Source organism: Rhopalosiphum padi, chromosome 3 (assembly GCF_020882245.1).
Source record: "Rhopalosiphum padi isolate XX-2018 chromosome 3, ASM2088224v1, whole genome shotgun sequence".
NCBI lineage: Eukaryota > Metazoa > Arthropoda > Insecta > Hemiptera > Aphididae > Rhopalosiphum > Rhopalosiphum padi.
The window spans coordinates 57091452-57119151 of NC_083599.1; the positions used below are offsets into that span (position 1 = coordinate 57091452).

General features: G+C 36.0%; 1 protein-coding gene across 2 annotated transcripts in view; it reads right to left on the minus strand.

Annotated features, from left to right (window-relative positions):
* Positions 1 to 27700, minus strand: part of LOC132924626 (protein Teyrha-meyrha) — a 132439-nt gene that overhangs the window by 11787 nt on the left and 92952 nt on the right. For both annotated transcript variants that reach the window (XM_060989039.1, XM_060989040.1), the window contains exon 4: positions 170 to 651. In XM_060989039.1, the coding sequence (XP_060845022.1) occupies positions 170 to 651 (482 nt within the window). The remainder of the gene's footprint in view (positions 1 to 169; positions 652 to 27700) is intronic.

Here is a 27700-nt window from a genome sequence, read left to right on the forward strand (position 1 = left end):
TACACGGTGACGACGGTCATTAAAACTGGTCGAATCTACAAAAATTATTTTACTCGTCACGGGCAACGTCGTGGTGCCGTACGACGATCGGCTAGTGTCGCACAGTAAAACAGGCGTTGCTGAACGATTAAATACGATATAATATTATATTATACATGAGAACACCAACCTCCCATCGGCCGTGTAGCGTGGCGTCTCTGCTGCTGCCGCCCGCGACCGGCGACAACCGGCCGCCGTCCCTGGAGCACACCATGAGACCGTGCATGTTGTGGTGACCGCCGTCGCCCAGCTTGTCGGCCGCACCTCCTCCACGGTGCCGGCGCCCCGCCGCGGCCGCTTGCTTGTAAAGCCGTTCCAGTTCCCAGATGAAGTGCGACTCGAGCTCGTGGGCCGTGCGGAGCGCCGTCCCGCACACGGGGCAGCAGCCGGCCGCGGCCGCGGACATCTGCAGCTGTTGGCCGCCGGCCGAGGATTGCTGTTGCTGTTGCTGCTGCTTGATCGACGACCCGTTGTTGTTGTTGTTGCTGTGATTGTTGTTGTTGTTGACCACGGCGGCGGCCGTCGTCGCGGTGGACGTCGTCGATCCGGCACCGCCGTTGGCCGCCGGCGTCGGCGTCGAGGCCGTCGTCATGGGCGGCGACAGTTTTTTCCCTGCGGAACACCCAAAAATATCGTTAAAATCGAAAAACGGTGGTCTGGCCACGGCGGCCGGCATGAGCCGCAGCTGCGGTGGCCGCGGTTGCGGATGTCGCGGCTGCTGCGGCGGCTGACGTGCGCTAGTGAAATCGGTCATCGCGCGGCGGACACTGACGGCGACTAACTGACTCTGGACGCGCGCGCCGACGACGACAATACGCGGTAACGCGATCACGCACGCACGCACGCACGCGTGCACGCACACCCTCCGCCACCCAACCCTCGTCGCGCACAACCCTCATCCGACGGCGATCGCGTACCTACAGGGTGCTTGTCGGCGCGTATAAAGCGGCAGATCATCTGCATAGATGCCGACTGCAGTGCAGGGGCGGCGATTTAAACTTATATCGGTATCGAACCAACTCGGTAATATACTGTTCTAGACCGCCGCTAGAACGAAATCCGTGTGACCACGTCCCTCTGGCTAGTATATCGCGTGTTTCGCATTAAAGGGTCGCGTACGGTGCAAATATTCAATAGTTATGAAAACGATATCCGTTGCGACGTGGCGTGCCAATCGATCACGCGTCCTTCCGTATAAGCAGAAGTTCGCCGGTTCACAAAGTTCGTGTAAAACGTATTTACCAGGTCAATTATTATTATGTTCTGTAGGTATACGCACGATATTATCATGTCGACGACTACGACTTCATTCTATCGCGAGATGCATCACATGACGGGGGCGACACGGTGATCTTAACGCACCGTATACGCAGAGGCGCTCAACTACTCGCGCGCCGCAGTCGTGTAACCTGCAACCAGCTGTATATACGACGACGGTATTATAAATATATATACATGTGTGTGTTACGAGAGAGGACGGGTATTAAACGCTCTGGACGACACTGTAATAATATATGCTCGCGACAATGCTCCCGACGACCTAACCTACCCCACCGCTAACTCCTCGACCCCCGGCTACCGCTGTTGCCCGCGATCGACGGCGGTGCGGCAGTGGTCCCGTCGCAAAGTCACACAGCGTCATCCCCATTGTTGTCCGCCGTCAAACTCCGTCCTGAGTTTTTATCTTCCCCCCCGTCGTGTACGCACGCGATTATCGTCCTGTGTATATAATACATATTATATATGGTACATCATATCATTATACTAACGCACACACTCGTATATGCGTGGTTGTCGTGTATATATATATGTGTGTGTATATATATAGGCGGTAGGTCGTGGAATATGTATTTTTACAAACGCGCACACACACACACACACACACACGATTTTCATAAGAAATGAATGACGACAAAAGACGAAGCCGAAGTGTATATACGGTAGACGCACATGGTTTGTATAAAGGAGCACAATGCCCGCGGGCACATATTATTCAGCGCGAGAGGAAATTCCGCCGCCGACGAACCCTCGTCCCAGCCGGTGTGACGCCAACGGACCAGGTGTACCTTTATACAGCGTACGTATATATATATTGTAATTGTGTATATTTATATGTATATATATATAATTATATAGTGTCACAAATATGCGTTTAGTTATCGTCATATGTAATATAGTAGGCCGTTGTAGGCAGGTACTCGGTCGGCGGTGACCTTATTCGACGTCGTGATGGTACGTCTTACGCTCTGTCAGTGTGCGATACGTGTGGTTCGACTGCGTTCCACGATAGAAAAATTGCACTGGTTTTTATGACACATCGAATAATATTCATATCGGTGTTCGGGTTGCACAGACGTCACACGCGGGACCCCCCATACGATGAGTCTTCGCGCAGACGCATTCCGAAATGGGATTATCACTTTCGTCGTCGGCTGGAAAACTGCACTCGCACCGTACAATATAGGTATACCTATATAATACAATGTCAATATATCGTATTATATACCTTTTATTATTATTATATGACGTATCCACCTGCCCGTGGGTTAGGTGGATACAAAAAAATAGAATACAAAAATATAGAATATTCTGTAAAAGGAAGAAACGACGGACGTGAAACATTTAAAATTGTAGGGGAGGAGGCTATTGCGGAGCAGCTACATGATTGAGAATACATATCGTGTGATGTGAGATTGTGGAGGTGCACTCTGCTGCAGAAAATTCAATATTAATTGCCAGATACTCAGATTACACACGGGAATAGCAGAATTATTGATCTGTCGATTCCGGAATAATATACGTCGTATTTTATATAATTTAAAGGGTAAAGCCTAACGCTATGATCTCGGTACATATTATATTCGCTTTATAATATTTTTGTCTATGTCAGTTGTAAGACACAAATGATGTTGCATTATAATGAATGCCTTCCAGTGATAATTTAATTCTACCCAGTATATGATAGGTGATCGTGCCACTGACCAACGTATTCTCACGATGGCCAAGTTAATAAAATAAAATTAATAGTTATTCAAAATAGGCATCACATAGAAATATTTTTCCCTGTAGTAGTACAATAAAAGTTGTCAGGTTAGATCAGCTAATAAAGCTAGTATATAATACGATATCAACGCGTTATCATAGTCGTTGGACATACTATAGACACGCACAGATTAGATGTGTATATATGCTCTATAGGGTTGTATCTAGATAATTTGTCGATCACTGTTCGGTTAGTTGTTATTTAAATCGTCAAATCCTACAAATACACTCTGTATTCATATCATGCGAAACCGGTCGCTGGGTATACATTACTATGTATACGATACACTCGCCGCCGTCCGTAGATCTCACCCCGTCGCGGATTCGTCGAAACGCACGCGCGCGCGAACACGTTAGATAATATGATATATATACCCGCGGGCAAAGGTGTTTTGTGCGTTAACGAGGGGGTAGTCGCTGCAGTGACACTAATGTTCGAACGACCTTTTCCAACGGACCCAGCATACAATAGTCGACGCTACTCGGTTCGCTATAATATATCACAAAGACTTATTGGGTTTAAACACCAGTTGGGGAGTGTTTTATTTTTTTTTTCGAGTAGCTCATTTGTCGCCGCAATATCTATTATACTATACTACCTACTTACACAATTCTATAACATATAATTTATTAACATCTAAATAGGTAACATCCTATCAGGCCGAGTCCCCCAATATGTGAATATCAGTTACTTCCTTTTATCCAATCACTTTCTAGTTAAACGATTTATGTTTAGTTAAGCGCCTTATATAGCCTTGTCTGTACATTTATGTATCCTCCCTAAGACTAAAAAATAAAGACGGAGACTATTAAAAGGTTAATATCAGTAGAATACATATTAACTCCATAGGGGTATTTATAATGTTTGTATCCGAATAGAGCCCATTAAAAAATCAACAATCCACTCATGAGTAACATATACATACATATAAAATATATTGTGAATGGCATACTTGCACCACTCACCACTGTGAGTATTACATATATTACATAATATATTTGTATATTAACCGGCCGCTCGACAATTATTATAATCAACCAACAATACGTGTATGCTTGTCCAAATCGAGGTATTTTATTACAGGCATTTCATAATAATACGATTTAGCCCTATAACAAATTATAATTTATAAAATATAAATATTGGTAGTTCGGTAGTATATACATGGTAAAGCCAGGTTTAGTATAACGAAACTTGAACTCTGTTGAAACTTGGCTCTGATATTTTTTTTACCTAGGTATTATAATTAAATAAACAGAACACAAAATAGTGTAGGTAGTGAAAATATGGCTTAAGATTTTGCACAAATAATCATTTTTTTTTTGTGATGTATAATTATGGTTAGTGAACGTAAAAGCACATATATGGACCACGGCGGTCGCGTTTACGATATCTTATGAACCTTTTTCGGGTCACGTGCCAACATTTTGTTTTGAAAAAATTAAAAAAAAAATTCACGTGCCAGAAATAGATGTGTTGTACCTACCTCGTATGTTCAGTATTTTTGAGATATTTGGAATGAACTACTTTTTTCAAAGTACAAAATATTAAGTTTGGAAGCAGTAAGTTCTATACTATTATAATATTGTATATGTATATAATGCACTTTTATAATTATATAATGGTGTAACAATTATGTTACATGACACCTATATGTATATCATATTATATTAACTCTACATTAAAGACACGATTCGATTAACTGTTAACCGACACAATCAACTGTAAGGCTTATTGCCAATACACATATGTGTGAGTAAGGTGAGTTCATTGTAGACATTAATTATCAACATATTTCATACCGATCTCCGTACGATTACCATACAGCCATTTAATACTGATAAAATGAATTTACTTTCCTACTTTATAAGTAAGTATTTGTTTGCAATAGTATTTGGAAGGAAATAACACCTATACCTAATAACTGTATAGTTAAGTCATGTTATTTAAATACATTCAAGATACTTTAATCAATCTACCTATAGTTACGGTAATTATATTTATACAGGGTCCCACACCTTGCCTCTCCCAAAGTACCGTATATTTAACTGGTTATCTTTCGTTAAATTTTGGTCAGCGACTCAACGTAACCTAACAGATTCGTCCATATCTGTACATAGATTTTAAAGTATTGTTTCAGTAAGAGGTCTGGAAATTACTATGAATTTGATGATTGCGAATCAGACTTTTTTATTATGTTCTTCATATTATATTATTATTATTGCAAAGTTTTCTGTTATTTAATTTATATAGTGTCAGCATAATATGTTTATTTTATTTATTTCAGTATATTTCCGCTTCAGTAATCCTGGACTCGTCGACGAAGCAATAGAGTTGGATAAGCAACTATCACATATATACTTAATATGTGTAACCGTGGTCATCCGTATTGTGAATTATTATTTTCCCACCTCTAAAACTTGATTGTTATTTGTTGACTGGGGGCACAGTCTACATGATCTATATCCCCAAATTATGTAAATATTATGTTCTAAAAAATAAATAATAAATGAAAGAATAAAATTGTGAAAATAAATTGTAATAACTCACAACGTACGCAGTCGTTTGACCCAAAGGGTACCTACCCCTAGAACCCCAATTTTGGAACGAGGCAGCTGCTTCTAGTAATGCGCTGAGCGTCATCGTTATCCCCGATCGAACGAACGTGCATAAAGCCGTTGTATTTTAGTAGTGGTATTGCCAATGTGTGTGTAACATTGCGCGAGAAATCGACCAAATGCACCTTTTTTGCACATATAGTCGTATCTAGCGCACGGCCACAACGGACAGCTGCCCACAACAAATTAGTCGCACAGAGTCACAAGTTAGCCCTCACTCCAACAGCATTTTCACTATTATACTTAGATTATGACTTGGTTATCGTTTAATCGCAAATGTTGGTTGTTGGTGTCAATTGCAAGAGTTGCAAGAAGGCACCACGCAGTCACCACTAGTACACAGCGTTTGATAATGAATCGTCATCACCAATCGAAAATATAGAAAATCGTTTTAAAATAGTTTAGATAAATTTCGAAGTTGCAGCCTGTCATCAGTGTCGTACTGTGCAATACTGTTATTCTACAGCGAGCATAAATTTACTTAGTTATATTAAAAATTGTGTCACGATGACCCAGACTGGATTGTCTTTAGACGTTTGTCAAACTACACTGAACTGCAGTCTCGGTTTTTTTTTTTAAAAAAAAAGGATGAACATGTTGTTAGAAGCGAATGTTTAAATTGCTCTCGTATTAGTTTTCTCGATCTTTTAGAAAAACAAATTGCTAAAGTTCCAGAGAATTTTTTTTAAATAGATACCAAATAACAATAAAACCATTCGCCGATAGTAATGAAAACTACTCTATTAGGCTTAAACAGTGTTCGACGGATATATATATGTATAAATTATAAGACTGGTATAATAATTGTGACACCCGTTATGTAATATATTATAGGAATTTATAGAAACTATTAAATGATGATCGATCGCGAGTCTCCTGCAGCCTCTCGACTCGGGTTCGATGATCACGCCGGGCGCTTGTGGTACACCGAAATAGCTTTTGAATCGACGTGGCTGCGGTGATTTGGGACGCCCGCCACAGCTAAAGGGATTTTCTTACGGCGGCCGTGGATAGGGTCGGGGGCGGATGCATTTCAATTTATTCTGTTCCTATATACACGCACACGCACACCATCACCTATACGCAGGCAAGCGTAGAACGATGCGGCGCTGCGAGTTTCCTCCCTCGTATAACTATTACGAGCGAGGGATTTACACGTCGTCGTGGATGTCGGAACGGGGAAAAATGTGGTCTTATACTTTTATCCGGTCTACTCTCCGGGCTCGGCGGGCGGGCACCGATCGCGAAAAAAATAAAACAAATTCGCTCACGTATATATATTATTATATGCGCATATCGCCGCGGCCGTCACGTCTTCGGGGAACCGTATACATATACATATTATACACGTCATCGCCGTTTGCGTGCACACCGCGTATGTGTATAATATATATATATCGCGGGTAGGACACGTGTGGAACAGTTTCAAATGTTTTCCTATATTCTAAGCGTTAAGGGTAGGCGTCGAGGGGTGGTTGTCGGGTATGTATACTTGTGAAATATCGAATACACACGCACGCGCGCGCGTATATGTATATATATATAGACGAGCGTAAAACAAAGATATATAAGTACCTATATATATACATACAGTTACTGCGGGGAGTTCCGCGCGCGCACAGTGCAGGTGCGCTTCGACCGCGGCGAACGGAAGTGCAGAACAACGCGACTCGACCGGCCGCGAGTCACTTTCCCACCCACCCACCCACGCGGGGGACCGAATCGACACGAATTCGTTTTCGGCGGCGACCCGCGTGGGGACTCTCCTCCGCCGCCGCCGCAACCCCGGGCCCGTCCGGCACGCGGCGGAGGCGTCGGGTTCCACCCCTCCCGCGCCGCCTCGACCAATGTGCCGACGGCTTTTGTTTTACGTGGGCGTCGTCGTCGGGGGCGCCTGCTCCGACCCACCGCCGCCGCCGCCCCCCGACAAGCTGTAAGTCGTCGTAATTTCCCGGGCGACGGTGGCATAACACACACACACACACATATATGTACCCACACGTATCCGTGCAGAGGTACACAGTACGGTTATATCGTATTATTTATGTATATATACACATTTTGCACGCGGTAGTTAGGTTACGGGTTTTGACGTTACGAGTGTTGTTTATGTCATCATGATGTTTTCATTTTACTAATATATTACGCAACCACTGGATTTACTTTTTCGTAAAAACGTTTATAATAGCAGTTGCCATTTGTTTCTCTAGTTTTACAATGTCTGCGGTCGTGCAGATAATATTAAAAATGCTATTTGAAATTCAGAGCAGACTTAAGTGGAGCGGTGTGTGTACAATATCGGTTTTACAGAGTTGTGCGGTTTTTACGTTTTTTTTCATTCTTTTGCGCCTGATGTCATCACGTTACGGAGTAACTAACGTTGAAGGTGGTTTTTTTCTAGTTGAGAATATTACAGTTATAATTGCAGATACTATGTGGAGTCAAAAATAAATGTTCGTTACGCTTCAAAAAGGATTAACCGTATAGATAATTGAATACTTATTTATATGTATAGATATGGTCTAATTTTTAAAATAGTTTATTTAAGTTATTCTTAGACGTTTAAAATTTTAGACAATTTTTTTTATATAGATGCTCTTTTTTTGAAAAAACTTAACAATTTAAAGCATTTTTACTCATAATGTATGCTTACAGCAGTTATCCCTGAAATAAAAATAACAAAAATACATAGTTTTGATTTTTTTAATAAACGTTTAATGTTCAAATTCTGACGAAAAATGCCACGTCAAAGAAGTTTGCTAGTAAAAAATGTATAATATTTTTAATTTTATTATCAAAAGCTTAAAAAAGTAATACAAGATGTCTCAAAAGGATTTCTTATTAAAATTTAAAACAAGTCATACTTGATTTTTATGGATCGTCTGAAAATCATAAATAATTGATGAAATTGGAAATTTTCAAATGTAAAAATAAAGGTATTTTGTTGTTATTCAAAAAATATTTATCGTAGAAACTTGAAACGTGCATTCGACTATTTCACTAAACACACACACACAGAGAGAGAGAGAGAGAGAGAGAGAGTAACACGTACACGACTAGTACATGATGACAACAATAATATTAGTAATTTCGAGGACACGCATAATCTCAATATCTGCAGCGGAGGCGGTGTAATTTGCCGGAATCGCACGTAATATACACGGGGCCAAAGTTTGGCAGCGGGCGGGCGCGCGGTAGCTGCTTGCGCCCGGCTAATGCGGATTTGAACGGGACCGACGACTGCAGCCATACGACGAATGCGACGACCGCGTCACAGATGTTCCCGAAGGATGACGAGGAGGAACGCGTCGGGCGACGGACGGTGCGCGTTATATAATAATTATGATACGACATCATTAAACGGATGCCGTACGAAAAACCGTCGCGTAACGGCCGCAATTAGCGAAAGGGTTTGCGGCGCGTCGTACACACCACACACACGTACAAGCACGCGCACCCCACACACACAGTCGTCGTCCCCAGTCGGCGCACAGCGATACCGAGACATTTGCCGGCGTGCGAGTATTATTATTATTATTATTATTATTAAACGCATCGCATATATACGTGATGGTTGCTTTAATGGTTTTCGGGGCCGTCAGATTTAAAATCCACTGCGTCGTGCCCGGATGGAGAAGCTCGCGCCGCGTGCTGGAGACGCGCGAACGGCGAGTGGTGGGTGGGTGGGGGGAGGCGGGAAAAAGGTCTCGGGATTAAAATCCGCGAGGGCCGGCCGCAGATGTATACGCGGAATTACGCCGTCGCGTACGCGCATACTAATGTCATACAATAATAATATTATATTTTATTCGAAACGTTATATTGCGTGCTTGCCGTCGTCGCGCGCAATAATATAATATCGCATGTATAATAATATGCGCGGCGTGTTGGCCGCGATCCGTGCGGAGTGCATCGCGACGACCGGTCAGGTCTCGGTGTCGGGGGATAATAAAACCGCCGCCGCGACCGCATCGACGTACACACTCGTCCGACGATGGTCGAATTCGGTTGCTGACGTGACGGTATGTGTGTGTGTGTGTGTGCGTGTGTGGGGGGGAGGGTCGTCTCGGCCTACGTGACCCTCCGGCGACATGTATTTTCGTTTTCGGTCATAAATTATCTCATTCGCCCCCGCTCGTCTACGAGTGTAATTCGTCACTAAATATTATTGGCGTGACACCGTTGCCGTCATCGTATTTTTACTTGTTTTTTAAACACGACGTGATTGCGCGCACAACGAAAATGCGCTATAAAATGCCACTATTTTTTTTGTATAGGTATAATGATTTGCTAACATTTAGTATATTTCATAACTTTTATATAATACCTACGTATATTGAAGTATATTTGTTTATAAATAATATGTTTGTATCACATTATAAAAGCGGAAGACGAATTTCTTACACGTTGGAAGTAATTAATAATTGATAAACCTTATTCAAGCACCGAAAATACGAGACATAATTTTGCGCAATTATGTCGTGTTTTCTCAAGTATAAATTGGTAAAAATTCGCAATCGTATTGTACCGAAATTATTCCAGACACCGATTTTCGCGCATTAGTTTTCAGTACGTAAGTGTACTTGTGCGTAAACCACTTGGGGTGTTAATAAGATTCCAACCGGTTTCCCAAAATATATCAAAAAGTCGTATATGTTTTCAAACGAGTTGTATTATATTTACACACGCATATTATACATATTATGCATATCACATATTATTTTATAGTAATTAATATTATAAATAATGCTAATGTTGTATATTTCTAGATTACTATAAAGTAAAGACGCTGAGTTAGCATTGATACATTGGTCACAGACGACAATACAATATCATTTTGAACTGTTTATCAAACACATTTATAATATTCAAAGTATCGAATATGAACGTTATTAGTATTCACGTGAACAAAAAACAGGATATATGTCTGCAGATTTATTTTTTAAATTTCAAAATTTTAAAAATTGAACAGAATTTCATTTTAAGACGACCGTGTAAATGTATTCATCTCACTAAGTATATTAGTAAGTAGTTGTAGAATTGATATAAAAATGTAAATAGTAAATATTATAAAAGTACCTATATAAAATTATTTATATTAACGAAAAACTTACAAAAGTGTATGATACAAATGACACAATATCATCGTACAAGATACTTACTACTTACATTACAATTGCATTTAGGTATACTATACTTAAATACTTAAATTTAGTAATATCAATATTTATGTAAAATCTGCAATGTTTCTCGTTTTTGTGTAGTATATTAGACTTCAAACACAATAATATAATAATATATAGGTTGGTTATTAAAAAAAGTTTGGCGTATCGCATGCACAGTGCACGCATATAGAATTAGAATTAATATTGTAACTAGATTTACAGTTCGTCTCGGATCGACGAAACGTTATACATTGCACAATAATTATTACGACGAAGCGATTAAGTATGGTAGTGTACCATGAGGATATCGAGGTTGTAAAATGTATACTCAAGAGTCTAGAGTATAGAGTATACGCGAAAATGTTAAATCTTACTCCTGTACATTATATATTATAATATTATACGTACGACATACTTCTCGGTGCTCCTAAACAACACGTAAGTATATTAATATATATTGTGCATGCGTTCGCGGCTTTGTACTTTCCGGATGTTTTCTCCACCGCAGACATCCACGCAAAACTCGTATTCGATACCCCCTCCTCCCACCACCACGTAAACCCACCTCGTGGATACAACAACGACGACGACGACGACGACGACGGGAAGAGAAAAATAACCGCACCAGAAAATAAATATACGAGCGGTGTAATCGAATAAATACGCAGACACACGCGCACGCACGCATAATATATATTTCATTATAATATTATATTATTATGTAGGTACTTCCCGCCGCGTGAGTTATTAACACGTCGGGGCCGCGAAACCCAAACATCATTCGCGCGCGCGATCGCGTCGTATTATATGATACGTTTGCGCGCGTATATTAAAATAATATTACTATTATTTTATCTCGCCCGCCGTTTCCAGCCACGTACATAATAATAATAATAATAATATAATATCGCGATGACTGCTATGGTGTATATTATACGCTCCTCTGGCCCTACTTCTCGCGATCGCTCCGTAAAATAAACACAGGGCAGGTATAATAATATTATCTACATATAATATCATGCAGTTGTATTAAATTGCTGATTATGTCTGTGTCGGGGATGGTAGAGGGTGGGGGAGTTGATAGATCGATCGGCTTTGATTTTCAAGCTCAAAGTTAACATCAAACATGCAACGGGAAGCTGCGTACAAGTGTAATGACGACACGACAATACGGAGTAGGTAACATCAAGTTTAAAATACTTCTATAGGCGTTAGATATTATTATTCATTATATATTTTACGTTATATGAGGTATGTTTATCGCATGTTTTATTAATTATTACTTATTACATTATATTTAATTAAATATAATAATTGTGCACTTATAATCATTTTAAAATAACATTGAATATATTATTTTGGTGCTATATGTATATAGTATATAGCACAGTACAGTAGATTCTTATTATGTCAAAATTTTCGTTAGCTTGAATATACAAAAAATATTTTTATTACGGTAAGAATAAAAGTATAGCGATGGTGATTTCAAGCGTTTGTAGTCAATAACTATTTGTAGTCATATGATACGATATAAGAAGTGAAATGGAAAATAAGCGAAATTTAAAGTTTTTACAATTAATTTTTACATTCTTACAAAAATAAAAGTAATATTAAACAAACTTTAATGACAGATTTTTCAAAAAAATTAATTTATTCATTATTATAGTTTATTGATATGCACCTATGTAGTTTTAGTAATTTAAGCATTTAAATTGTTTTTTTAAATCGTTTAAATCCAAATTTATATGTAATAAACTAATAACTAATAAGCTTTGTGATTCTGCAGCAGCTATATACATGTATACAGCACCGCAAAAGAGGTCTCTACACGCTAACACTCGTATTCATATTCTCTACAAAAACAACACACGACGCTGACGTTTGCGGATAGTTAAGTCACGATTATATTATTTCTTGCATAAATATCATAAATCAATATAAAACTAATACTGTGTAAAAACATATAAAATTGTATAAAACTTTTTAAGGTCTTATGAAAAGAGCTTAAATTTTGAACGCAATTGTTTTTAGGTCATTAAAATCCTCACCCTAATATTCACTCTTTTAAAGGCATCACAGAGATGTAACTATATACATAAACATTAAATAACATATTATAGAATATAGATTATAGATAATAACACATTTTAATATTTAACATGACAATTATAATATTTTTTATGTTCTATGTTCTAACCGTCGTGTTGCGAGAGTATTTACTATTTAGTCACTAAATACACTACATTTTAGTGTATAATTATATGGCTATAATGTTATTATATTCTATACTTGTAGAAAAACGTCATCTCAACGTCTATTATTAATAATATATAATATTATAATATGCGAACAAGGATAAACGATATGTGTTGTGATAGAAACATTAGGAACATAGTAATTTGCAAGTATCGCTTACGTCAGTGTATAATTACTGTCGTGTATACGAAGGGGTGCGACGGGCGTAATGACGTTGTGAAATCAAGTCGTATATACGTTCGGTGTGTTATGTTATACACACGCGTTGTCCCGTAGTATTAGTCCACCCTAAAATCCGTACGGAACTACTCGACGGAATACTCCGACGACGACGACGCGTGACAGAAGCGGTCAAAAATAATTGGTTACAATACCGACTTTGCTGCGGCAACAGAAAGTCGAAGCTAATTCTTATAACAGAACTTTTCGCCGCTGAAGAGAGAAAAAATGACTTCGTAATTCAATACAAATTGCACGGAAGCGTTATCAGTAAGTACACGAGCCACGTGCAGCCCGTGCAGGACAGAAACTCGGATTTGTGCAGCGTGTGCACAATAACTTACCTATTATAGGTCTATCTCGACCAATGAATAATTGTCGAGAATACAGCCAATTTCATTTCGTCACCTATTAATATTATGTAACGTATATAATTATTATTATATTAAAACAAATGAAATAGATTTTCCTCGTTTCTATGATTCTAATAAACATCGTACCTACTCGACGCGTAGGTTCTGTATCTAATAATCAAATAGGTAGTTTTAATTTAAAAATATATACTCGTACAATAACGAGGAAATATAACTTGGAATTGATTTATTTGAAAAACTCCTAGTTAAATTATTATGATTAATATTTAAACAACAAATTTTAATTTATTATTAACTCTTTGCAGTCTACATAGTGAATGTGCCAAAACATATTTTCAATACAAATCATTGTTTTGATATTCATATTTTATTTATACATTCTTATTGTGGAGCGTTATAATATATATTTACTTTAATGTAAAATAAACCCCAAGTTCATCAAAACTTTATTAATTTTCGTTTAAACATTTAAAACGTTAAACGAATAAACGAATTAATTAAAATCCCGATATAAAAATTATTAAATATCAATGTACACACTATATACACAACCAGAATAATATTATATATTTTTTATGTCGTATACTCGTAGTGATCGAAGATTGAACACAAGTTTTTCGGATTGAAATACAATTTGACAGTTTAGTGATAGGTATTTCAACGATTCAACGTATATCATATTAAATTATCACATATGTACATATGCTAGACTCGACAATGTAGTAATCGATTAGAGTTGCAAGGGATTTAAAAATAACAAAATTTCGGATTATAAAATCGATTGTTGGATGATTTGATGATTAAAACACAGTTTTTCAATTTTGGAATTATTAATAACCGATTGGTACATCCGGTAAAAAATGTTTGCAGAAAGGGTAGATGTGATGACGAAGGTGGCAATGGATGGAACAAGAGGTAATATATATTATGTATATATTTATATTTAACTTCGGGGATGAAATAAAAAAACTAATAATAATCATAACATAGAAACTAAAGCCTCGGCGACGGGTATTGGTGAAAAATGATTGTATCGTTTCTCTTCGCTGTCCCACGTCGTCGTCGGATTATGCGTTTTCGTTTTTTCTTCCCCCTTCTATATTATGACATATACCACTGTGAGTGATTTTATTCAATTTTTACGGTAAACCCTGTGTGCGTGTTCGCATTTTTGTTTTGCAAGTACAGCCATACACGCTCACACATTCATATAAATCACATAATATAATAGCTCATCATTTGTTCCGACACCTTCCGGGACGGTGTAAACCTGCAAACTGTTATATTGCTGGAGTGGGGAAAAGTATTGTCGTCGTTTACCGCGACGTCCAGACGATTGCTGTTTCACTAACAAAAATATAAAGAATAAAAATCTAAAATATAGATTTCATCAAATTAAATTTTTCATTACATAATGGTTCGCAATTAATCCTACGATTATTCTGAAAACTACTAATTCTCAACTATATATATTATATATATTAATTTAAAATAAGGTAAGCTACTGTTTTCATCACCCATAAAATATTCAGTGCGACTAACATGGTTATATTTTATGCCGCATAATATTTAAATGTTATCGTACCGTAGGAATGGCTTGGTTATTATTTATTATAATATATATATTATATATATATAAAGTTCCCGAAAAAATAGTTTTATAGCCATGAAATCTGTTTTTAAATAATTTAATAACAGTACCCATATTATTTTTTAATATTAAATATATATATGTATATATATATCAGCAGTTATAATAAGACTAAATAAAAAAAAATAAGGTACCAATTGGCAGATTATAATGTATGGATGATAGAAAATTATCATCATTATTATGCTTATCCGCGTAAAAATATAATTACGACGAAAATACGAAATAATACCAGATAATAATTAATAATGTAAATATTTCTGGAAATTTATACCCCACGTTATTATTTATAAAGTTATTTTCGGATTCTATGGTATTTTTCCACAAACTCATTATACAATTGAAAAAATACACCATCGTGTCGTGTGGACATGGGACTAGTCACACTTACATAAAAAACGTATTTAGAAGCTATTGCATAATATTATAGATATAGGTATAGCTAATGTGTTGAATAAACCAGAGGTTGTGGTTAGTTCAAAAAGAATTTGAAACGTCTCACTAACGAATCATATAAGCGATTTAAATATCACCTATTTTCCCATTTATATTCAATATTGAATAATATCTTAGGGTCCCCATCAATCGCACGAGTAGTCGAATGCGCCGGACCGGCACTGCATAAATCGGCCTATTTAAGCATATTATACCTTTATGGAGTTGATTACAAACTCCCTCGATTATGTAATAATAGACCGCTACTGCTCGTGCTGCTAAGCAAACGGCGGCGCATATATTTTATCATAGTAGTCATAGTACCATCGTTAAATATTATAATATACTGAACCGCGCGTGCCGTCGCCCAGTTCAACGCGTGTCCTACACGGGCGGATAAATCATAGCTACACACCTACGTGATATTATACTATAACACAAAATGTGTCGACGAGCGGGTTGCCGTTGCCGGTTCCGAAAACGATTTTACGCCGTTTTCATGTATCCGCGGTCAAACCGCGCGTGATACGATCTGCATCTGAAACAGCGGCGCGGGTTATCGAACCATGCGGGTCGTCCATCGCGGTCCATGAGCGGGTCGTGTAGTCCAATCTCCGATCTATACACAGTTTTTTAATCGAGATTTACGGCGGGACGTGTAAACGTGATTTGTCGCACTCGCCACGAGATTCGGTAACGCCGCGTGTTGCGTACTATACACGGACGACAGCTGGAAGAGTGTCGTTTATATAGTAGGTACAATGCACTGGTCACAGCAGCCACACTATGTAGTATCACAACGATATGCACGTGTGTAAAAAAAGTAAGTTTGGGGCAGAACAATTTATTTACCGAAATCGAAACCATAACATACTACTGTTTGTTTTTACACAAGTGTTCAACTAATTGTAGCCTGTAGGTACCAATATAGTTAAATAATATTCGGTAAGTAGGTATATAGTAACATAAGAGATCATATATAGTAAAAAGGCGATAGAAATTGTTTGAAAAAAATAATGTGATGGTATTCCTGTGTAATTGTAATTCATGGAAATAATATTCTATTATAATAATATTAGTTTAATTTTGTAACCTAAATAATGTGATGACATTGACAACACGTCAATAAATTACACAATAAAGAAAACGTAGTGTACTTGTTCTTATATTATTCGATAATTTGAGTAAAAAATATTTTTATTTTACATATGTATTGCATTTTTTCTTTATTTTAAAAGATTTACAATCGTTGTCCTCCTCTTGCCCACTACAATTATTATGCCACTATGTGTGTGTGTGTGTGTTTGTATAGGTGCCTACGCGTGGCCACAAGTAATAAAAACGTACGAATCGGATACGTTTGAATCGCCACATTATAATACCGTCGTATACGCGTCTCTCACCGTGTACGTCTTATTATTATTATTATTATAATATTATATCAGATCGTTATCGCGGTAACGTATACGAAATTATAACGTCATATTTTATCTCGGGGCGCTGTTTTTTAGTAATATTTTAATATTATATTATATATGTATTTGTACGCTTTATGATATACAACGTGTTTCCGTAACATCGCAACATCAGCATCTCGCGCAGATAACCTGGCGCGTGTGTGTTATGCGTACATCATCGTTGCACAGTGTCACGGGCACCCCGCGCGGTCGTCTTTGTCATCGTCGTTGTTGTCGACGTCGTCGCACGATCGAATTAGTTTTCACCGGGATGAGCTCAATAAGGAGCTACGATTCACGTAATAAGGAGCTGTGACGGCAGCTATTCCTCGCGTGGATTGTCTTGAAATATTTTTCAATTCCTGCATGTATATGAAATCGGAGATGAATGATGGATAATGTATATAAAAAGTTAAAATCAATGTTTTTGTTTTTTGAGTGTATAGGCCAAAACAGATAATGTCGATCGGAATCAGGATTTTTCATAGTGCAATTAAAAAAAATTCGGTTCGGGAAAACTATTTGATCGGTCTTCAAATTTGTTTCTTTCAGGATATATTTAATGTTTATAGAATATAAATGTGTTTAATATTAATATGCCCATAATGCGCGCTTATTTAGAAGTTCTCTAACATGTTGTCCTCAAATTAGTAATTACCAAGCAAAATAACTTATTGCACTTAATAAAAATATAATATAGCATTAAAAAAAAAAATTACATAATTTTTATAGTTTTTTTAATCTAATAACTCTAATAAACCGCTTTTATTTTCAACAATATTCATTATGTCTTCGATATCAATTTTACACAATATATTTTTCTCTACATGGCATAATCAGTGGTTTATATGGTACATGCTTTTGAATATTATATGAATAGCCCGCTGGCTACTACTCAATACCTGCAACTGCAACATACGCCGCTGTCTATTGGTATAATACGTATCCCTATAAGGCTATAAATAATTCTATAAATAAATAAATTGTAATTGTACGACGAAGTTACTATATACTTATATTCGTGGTATTTCTCATCGTATATAATATGCATTATGTATACTAATACGTAAATGCCTAATCTATTGCAATTTGATTCAGTGGGTACTGGGTGTTTAGAATCGCGTGCGTGTAGTTGGGAATTTCATTATTTAATATTAATTGAATGTTACCGCCACTGTCATATTAATATTACATTCTAGCCATTCTAGAAACAGAGTTGAGAGTTGGTAAAATTACAACATATTACTATACGTATATAATATACATTTACTTGCAAAATAATATGTATTCTATACAAAAATTAAGTTTCGTACTTTAAGACTGGTAAACTATTTTCAGAATTTCAGATGACGGTAAGCTGGTGCATTATGAAATGTTTATAGATTGTCATACATTGATACTGATTTCTCATAATTGCTAGGAAAGCACGATTTCGCATCGTTTCTATGGTTATATATTAATGGTAAAGATGCCACTTACGTCTTTTGAAGTGATGCCTTTACGCAGAAGACAAAATTGCAATCGCCTACGAGCTTTATACATATACACATAATATACATATATATAGTAGGTATAGCTCCTTTGAGTTATTTACATTGTATCCAGGGGGATTTTCACTTGTCATTGATTAATCTACCATAGTATATACATAATGCTTGAAATAATATTTAATTTATATCCGTTTGTAATATTTTTAATTTAATGTTCGTGAGTATAATCCGTAATTACGCTTTAATCGTTTTATTATTTAAAAAACTATGAAATATATTTTAGCTTGAAGGCTTAGAGCGTAAATTGGAACAATAAATAAGTATATAAGCAAACGAGCAATAAGTAAAATATTATGCTTACAGCTTCCGTGTTTAGTGTACACGTATCCAAAGACGATTTCGGGCAGTACGATAATAAATTAATAATACTGTAACGATACTATTCGCGGTTTAACGCATATTTTACCCGTAACAGTTGAGCAGCATACCATCGACGAGCACCGCGTCGAATATTATTAACATTATGTATATAATATAACTTACATTGTTATTGTTATTTATGGTATAATATGACGTGTTGGTTTTTATTTTTTTTTTCGTATTTTATATTTGTGTTTTTTTATTACGTAATTATCCTTGCACATCGACCGACCGTTGACGTTTTTACAGCGTGTGACAGTATACAGCGGCAAAGGGTGTATAGTGCACGCGAGAACACGGGCGGCGACAAACGACAATGCTACTGATGCTAAAAAAAAAGGGCGTGCAACATCCCTTTTTCAAATAAATAGATGAAGTGTAAAATTATAATATACGCGTATATATATATACTCACACACACATAAGCGCTGCACACGGGGATGAAACGGTCATATTTTCCCCACTCTTCAGTGGGAAAAAAGGCACACACACTCACCGCGAGCCTATTTCTCCTGCCTCGCTCTTGTTTATTGTTCGGACGAGGAAATCGGCGATGGCGAGGGCGCGCTATATATATAACCGAAAAGATGTAGTGTTTTTTTTAATGTTTTTCGTTCACTTGCCAGGTTCGAGGGGCGAGGGATGCTCTTCTATATGTATGCGAAAGTATATAGGTGAATATTGCATATCACACAAAAACATGGACGGTTATTGTGAGTATACTTTTTACTAGGTGTGGAAGGAGGAAGAGAGGTGATAAAAGGTTGACATAGTTCCTCCCTATTATACACAAAGTTAATTTGAAAATCAATCAATTTTATATGTTTTAATAAAACAAACATTAATAGAAAATATGTATTGAATTTGTGTTATAATCAACAGCAATATAAAATATATGAAATTATAAAACCATAAATTAATACATTATTTTTAATTCGAAGTACCTTACGTTGAGATTTTTGATTATCAAATACTTTGAATACATTATTATAATTCAATATTAATAGATTAAATTTGATTGAATTGTTAAAATTGCTAAATATTAGTACGGGTTATTAATTTATCGTAATAATTATTATTTTTAGACAATTCATTTTTATTATTTTAAAAATGTTGTTCAAATTATTTTAAACGCATGTGATTGTGATACAAATAATAAACTCATTATTAATATGTAATATCAATCATAACATATGAGGCTGTCGTGACGTACTCGTGTATGTGTTTTGCTGCTACCAATAGCACACAACACTATATACTTATTTACTGTGGTAACTCCATACTGCAATAACATACATATTTAAAAAACATACTTCCACTTGTCCCTCCCTAAATACGCTACTGTATGCATAGCATATATTTTGTACTTATATTCATATGATTTATAATAGTTAATATAGCTGAATCAGATTAAATACATACGTAGACGCATGATTTGTCTATTATTGACTTATTATTATTGCGTTCAATAGGTAATATGATGACGCTATTATCAATATTAAAACCGATGTCATTATAAATCGTTTTAAATTTTCAGTTATTTACATTATATTGTACAAGTAGATGCGTACGAAATATAATATAAGTAGTGATGGTAATTATGTTGCAGAATCCAAGCAAAACCATCTAGGCGGGATATCTGTGGTGAAATCACTCATCCCTCGACTAGAAAAAATATCGATAACAAAAATCCCTAACTCCGTATGATCGGTTACAAATCACGAAACGAGGGTGGTGGGAGTCACGGTCAATTGCACGCGTATTATATTAATAACATAATATTATAAACACTGCGCGCGCGGGCAAAAAATAAGCGAAACGTATAGCAACAAGTCGCGGCGGCCAAACGGCGTGACAGACGCGGCCTCCCGTCACTACTGGATGAGCGGTCTTGTGTCAACATCTGTACACCAAAGTCTTCCAGTTGTCGATTGCAAGTCACGTATTCATCAGCGTCACACAACGCTACGTTTATGGGATCGATCGCGGAAAATTAATCACGATTTTTCTCCAAAATAATATATGAATCCATGTATATATAATATTATATTAAAAATTGTTACGGAGTTCGTCAGCGCTGTGGTTAAGTTTTGAACTTCATTAATTTACGTTGAGTCGTGTCAAGTGTATTGGCTTCATAATTTTTATCAAAATTAATAGTTTTGGATAGTTATATTTTATTACTTATTACTTCTATACGAGTATTAGAGATCCATAGTTGTCAGTGATATTATTATTGTTTCGTTCATCGTAGCCTATTAGTGTCACTGGGAAAAACATAATTTTTGTATTTGTATAGATATATACCGAATCGGTTTCGGGGTGGATTGGTATACGGAGTGTGTAACTCCGCTCCTCCGTCTTATTTTTCGGCTATCCACCCCTAGAACAGAATCGCGGTGCGCGGGCGGTAGGTATCAAGTCACTTGAGAGGCGGCCAGCCACTGTTAAGGAGATATATAGGGTCGTTATGGTGTTGTTATTATTAGAAAGTTTCGCGGTTAGTTATGACGGGGAATGGAGGGGATGTTCGCTTATGACGGGCGGGGGTGGACGGGGCCCGCCGCGAACAATGGGGGTAATTGCAGACAGCGCCGAAGGATTAAATTATTAAATTAAATATACGCTGCACAAAAGCGGTTTCCCGCCGCCCGCCGCCGCCGCCTCCGAGCATAACTTTTCTTCGTCTGTGCTCGATGCATATAATGTACATTATATAGGAACGGCTGCTGCAGCGGCTAACTGTCGAACGGCGGCACCGGCATTACACGAACGCACTTTAAACATCACTTCAAAAACCGTCTCCTCTAAAAGTGCACGGCTGCGGCGTCGTCGTCGCTTTACTATATGACTACAGCGCGCAGTAATAATAATTATTATGATTACGATTACGATTAATATTATTATTAAAATTATAACATAGTAGTTGGTATATATATATATATATATAAATTCATATTATGTAGTAAGCTGCATTTTCCGCGCGGACACGCGTATAATGAAACGGTTATTGCGGCGGGGCGCGGCAATCCCTTTGTCGTCCGCGCGGGGCCTCTCGAGTGCTCGTAGTCGTTGTCGCCGCGGCGACATCCGACGAGCTGTCATTATTATAATATCGTCGTAATTATTACGTGTAGAGGTATACCTACCTACTTATCACTTACGTCATATTATAATGTTTATCGTTTTTAAAACTACCGGTGAGTTTTTTCGACTCGTTATAATGTCCATAAAATAATAATTATAATATTATTTTGTTTTTGTTCTAAATACCTATAGGATTGCAGTAATATCTATTATATTGTTGTGGATTACAGTCGTATATAATATAGAATTTGTTCGATAATATTAAAGAGTAAACGGTTTGTAGATTTTGCTAAGCCACAGCAATAGTTATTAGCTCTGTAGTTAACAAATAACAATACATAGACCTGCTAAACTGTATAATATAATCTGTTTAACGTACAAGACCGTACAATATTAACGGGGGAGGATTTAACTCAAAAATGTTGGATAGGCCCAAGTCCAACCCTACCACGTTTTCAATTGGTAAACTATTTTTTTTTTTAAATAAATTTTATGTTAAATATGGACTTATAGTTTGTTATTAAACAGTAATTATATGGGCGTTCTTTCTTTTTAATGTTTATTTATTTAAAATTTTTTATTATTATATTTTTCGAATACACAGACCTAAATCAAATGTTTTTTATTAATTTTCTTTATCTTCAAGCATAACTACCTATAATATCATTCTACACTTCTACAGTCATTTTTAAATCATCTAAAATCGTTGTATAGCCCATTTAAAGTAAAAAAAAAAAATTATTATAAGTAAATATAACTAGGTAAAATGTATTATAATGTAAAATTTAGTTTCTTATTTTGATAGAAATTCGTTATTGATTTTAATTTGTACACATTACTCGTATAATTACAAAGTAAGATGAATATAATACTTTAATACATAAAAAGACTGCAGTTTAGGTTTACATAACTAAAAATAAAAATTTGAACAAAAATGTTGGATTTGCTGGGCCTACTTGGTTTATAACTGAATATAAAATTTATAAGAAGACTTTTCGGATTTTGATGTACTTCCTACCTATGCCCTATTTTAGAGCTATCATTTATAATAAATTATATGAATCATCTTAGTGTATTACTATTATTGTTGAACATTTTGTGTACGGTTTTGTATAATTATTACCGTTTAGTATAGACAGTATAGTGATTAGTAAATGTATATTTATTGTACATTTATATCGATTATATCACAATATATTATATAATATGGGTACTTACATATAATTACATACTTTAGTAATATATTTTAAACCATGCGTCGGATCAAACAGAAATTGTTTTATAGGTTTAAAGGGAAAAAGTGTATTATAGCTATAGTATTCACCTTGACTGGACTGACTTTTTTCTATCATAAATTTATAGTATACTTATAGATCAATTAAATCAATAAATAGGTAATCAGTCAAATTTAGGATGCGTATAATGCATATAATATATATATATATTATGTACGATAAAAACATATTTGTTTGGTAGTTTTTTCTCTTAAGAGGATGTCATACCTGCATGTATTTGCGTTCAGAAGATTTTATTTTATGCTGTTAGCTTTAATATCAGGGTCAATTTACTTATTATAAAATTTAAGGGTAAGAATATTATCTAGAAAATGACAAATGATTTTATTGATATTATATCATTTAAAAGTGAGTTATTAACATTTTAAAGTTGTAATATTTACTATAACTATAGCTATAACTCACTTTAAAATGATAATATCAATAAAAGCAAATGTAATTTTCTAGATAATATTCTTACCTTTAAATTTGATAATAGGTAAATTTACTCTAATATTAAAGCTAAAAATCACAAAATATATTCTGCCGAACGCAAATTTGCTATGATGTACGTTAGTAAGACATCGCATGCGGGTAAGGTGTTCTCTTAAATTCATCTATTTGACGAAATCCAACGGTGGCCGAAAGCTTCCGGGTCACACAACCACATTAAGTGTTTCGTAATAATTTCAATGACTTTATATATCAAAGGATCCGATTCCAAGATCATAACTTCGCAATTATAGTAATAGTATAGAGCGGCGATACGCTCGTACTGCAGGGCAACGCATGGTGGTATATGTACTGAAATCCTACACATATGCGTAATTCAATCCCACATTCGACGATATCCAATGATATGTTTACACCGCGGCTTCTTTATCGCGTCCTTTTGACGGGTACCGCGGCGAAATTATAATTTAGACTTGTTTATAAGTTTGTTTAGATAATATTACATATCCGACTGACCCTATTTATGTACGTATTAATATATAACGATCGTACGAGTATGTTTTGATTACTTATTGATATTTTAAAGTCGCCCTTTGTATGACCGATTCGAAATCGCCTTTAGTAATAGAGTTAATATATCATGATTATAACGGATATAGAATATTACGTACCATGTACTAATGCTAACGCCCTACAGGTGATTTACTTTGAACTGCGGTACACGATTTCAACGAAATTTCAACTCGTAGACGGAAATGCGGAATAATCAGAGTATAAATTTAAATTCATTTTCATAATATTATGTGCTACGTAAAATAGATATGTATTTCTACACATTTCAATCGTAGTTATGTACTATGTATATAGTGTTTGATTATAATAATATAAACGTTGTATATACTTGTATGTGTGACGTATCAAATATCAATGCACGTATATATTATGAAGTCTAACTATTAGGTACCTAATATACGCACAAATTCAATGATCATAAATATATATTTTATTTTAATTGATACGAATACTAGTCATAGTATTTATATATAATAAAATATTATAAATACGAGGAAAATACAATATAGTGCACATTGCAAGCAACTGCAGCAAGTAGGATAATGAGGCTTTTGATCTATATAGTTAAACATAATTCGTGTGTAAAATTCAAAGATTGAATTAATTTATAAAGATACCTATTGGCTATTTGAAAGTCCAAATAAAATTTAATCAACATAATAGTGCAATATTACATTATTACGATATTTCCAAATTGTGTAATGTTTTGACATACGGATAGAGAGTGCGTGTGTCTAACTTCCGCTCCTAGCAAGCTTTCTATATGCTTTATTAAAACGTGAACGTGTTTTAATAGATTAAATATTTTAATATAAACTCTGCTCCCATCCCAATGGAAGTTTCTGTGTATGCCAGTATGCCACTGATTGGAATAACTGAATACTGCGTAAAAAGTTTATGCGGAAAGTCACTTACATTACGTTACATGAATGCCGTCAGCCTCGACTTAATCGAAATGACATCAGACACGCTATACGCGCACCAGCAGTGTTCAACAGCGTGCAAAATGCCCGAGACCCGCGAGTGGAGTGTATAATAATAATATATTGCCATACACTGTACACACTGTATATTATACGCATGGGCAATGCGAATTAATTTCCATCAGCGACGTCTTTCGAGTCTGTTGTCATCATCGGCGTCGTCTTCGTCTCCGTTGTCGGCATCATTATCGTCGTTGAATCGCATCGTATCGGATGAAAACGAACATTTGACCCGCGCGTTTGTACTGCAGCGAACGGTAATGCGGGTGGCGCGGGTGGGCAACGGCGTGGGGCAGTGGGGTGCTGATGGTATCGTCTCGACCGAGTTGGCGGCGGTGGACAATGAATTCGGGTGGAACTTGTCACGTCGGGTTATGGTCCGCGAGCGTCGTCGCCATCGTCGCCTCCTCCGTTGGCATTTCATGCTTTTTGACTGCGACAAATGTACTTACGTAATTGGCTCTGATGGCTTTGTAAGAGTCCCACCGTCCTGTTTGTCAACTTCGCTTTGACGCTTCTTGTATTTTATATACGGACATTTTCTGACCTCCCCTCTCCCATACTTGCGGACCGGCGCGATTTTTGGTCGATAAATATACGATTTTAATCCACCCGCCAGTAGAGTGTAGCGCCGAAGTCAGACGTCTGTAGTCTTTCTATTCCGAATTAACGCGTAATAAATATGAGTTTGCGACATAATTAATTACATTACTTATACGTATATATTACGTTTAATAATCATTTAACGTTAAACGTGTATTATTAAAATTGTTAAACAGTTTATTGTCCATTTATATCATGTATATTGTATATTCATTACTTAATACTCGTATTTTGGTATCTATTTAAGAATCTTGAAGATTTGAAGCAATCTTTTTACTTTTTTTGTTCTGCAGATCCAGACGTCCAATACTCCGGGATAAAAATATCGCAACTAAAAAGTTACACCAGTCATCGACCGACACATATGTGTAATTTTCCACTAATCCAACGATCATATTCACTGACGCTCGTCAATTGTTTAAACGTAGTATGACAAAGTACTTTAATTAATAAAATTATACAACTATTGCTATCCATCGCTTCCAACCACACAAGCAGCCGATGAAATTGGCTCAGTTGGGCCACAACTGGCACTCAAGGTCTCTCATATAAAGTCATATACCTTTTTGGAAAATTGGAAAACATCGTAGAGGAGTACAAAATATAATACATATTATGTACAGGTCTATAAGTCGTCATAATATTCTGTTTTAGAGGATAAACGTACAAGAATTTGACCACAAAAACGATCGCCTGCAATAATCTAAAAATTATAAGCTCGATATATATATTTATATGATGCATTCAGTTCTTAACTTGGGGGAGGGACGGGATCTAAATATATTTTCAGATATTTTAACGAACTTTTACATTTTTTCAAATTAAGTCGCATTATTTACTAATTCACGGTTAATATATATATATTGTATATTGAATACATTTTATTATAAAAAATATGTCACTAAATAGTAAATGTGAGTAAGTATTGATATCTGATACAATTATATGATAATCATAGACATTATTATTAAAATTAACTCCATCAATTATGTGTCATTGTGGATACTGAAGGGAAGAAGGACTGCAGACAAAGTATGCTGCAGTCTAAAAATATAAGAAAAATATTATTAACTATAGAACTTATTAAATTAATATTAAGTCTGAAGAATTACATAAAATGTTTATTTATATACTGTTAAATTATTTTACTAATTCCGTTGACAGATTAAACATCTCTCACAGGCGCAGTGGCACCTTATTTTTTAGTTTTTACAATATGTTTTTCGTTATAATTGGAATTTAATAAAATAGATTTTTAGCAACTTTAAACAAAACATACAAAAAAAAATTGATCGTTTAAATATAACATAATATTATTATATATTGAGATTGCAATTTTGAAAACAAGTATAATGAATTATATTAAATGTTTGGTAGTTTGTGGAGTTGGTGGGACGAAGACCTACACCGTTATATTTTAATTAGGTAGGGGTACATATTTTGTAATTTTATATGTGTCATAGTCTCTCTACTATTTTCTTTACCAAATCTGCCCTATCAACCCTAAGCGTACTATAAATTATCTCCTTTCGCAGAATTTGACGTATGCCACGTCTCAAT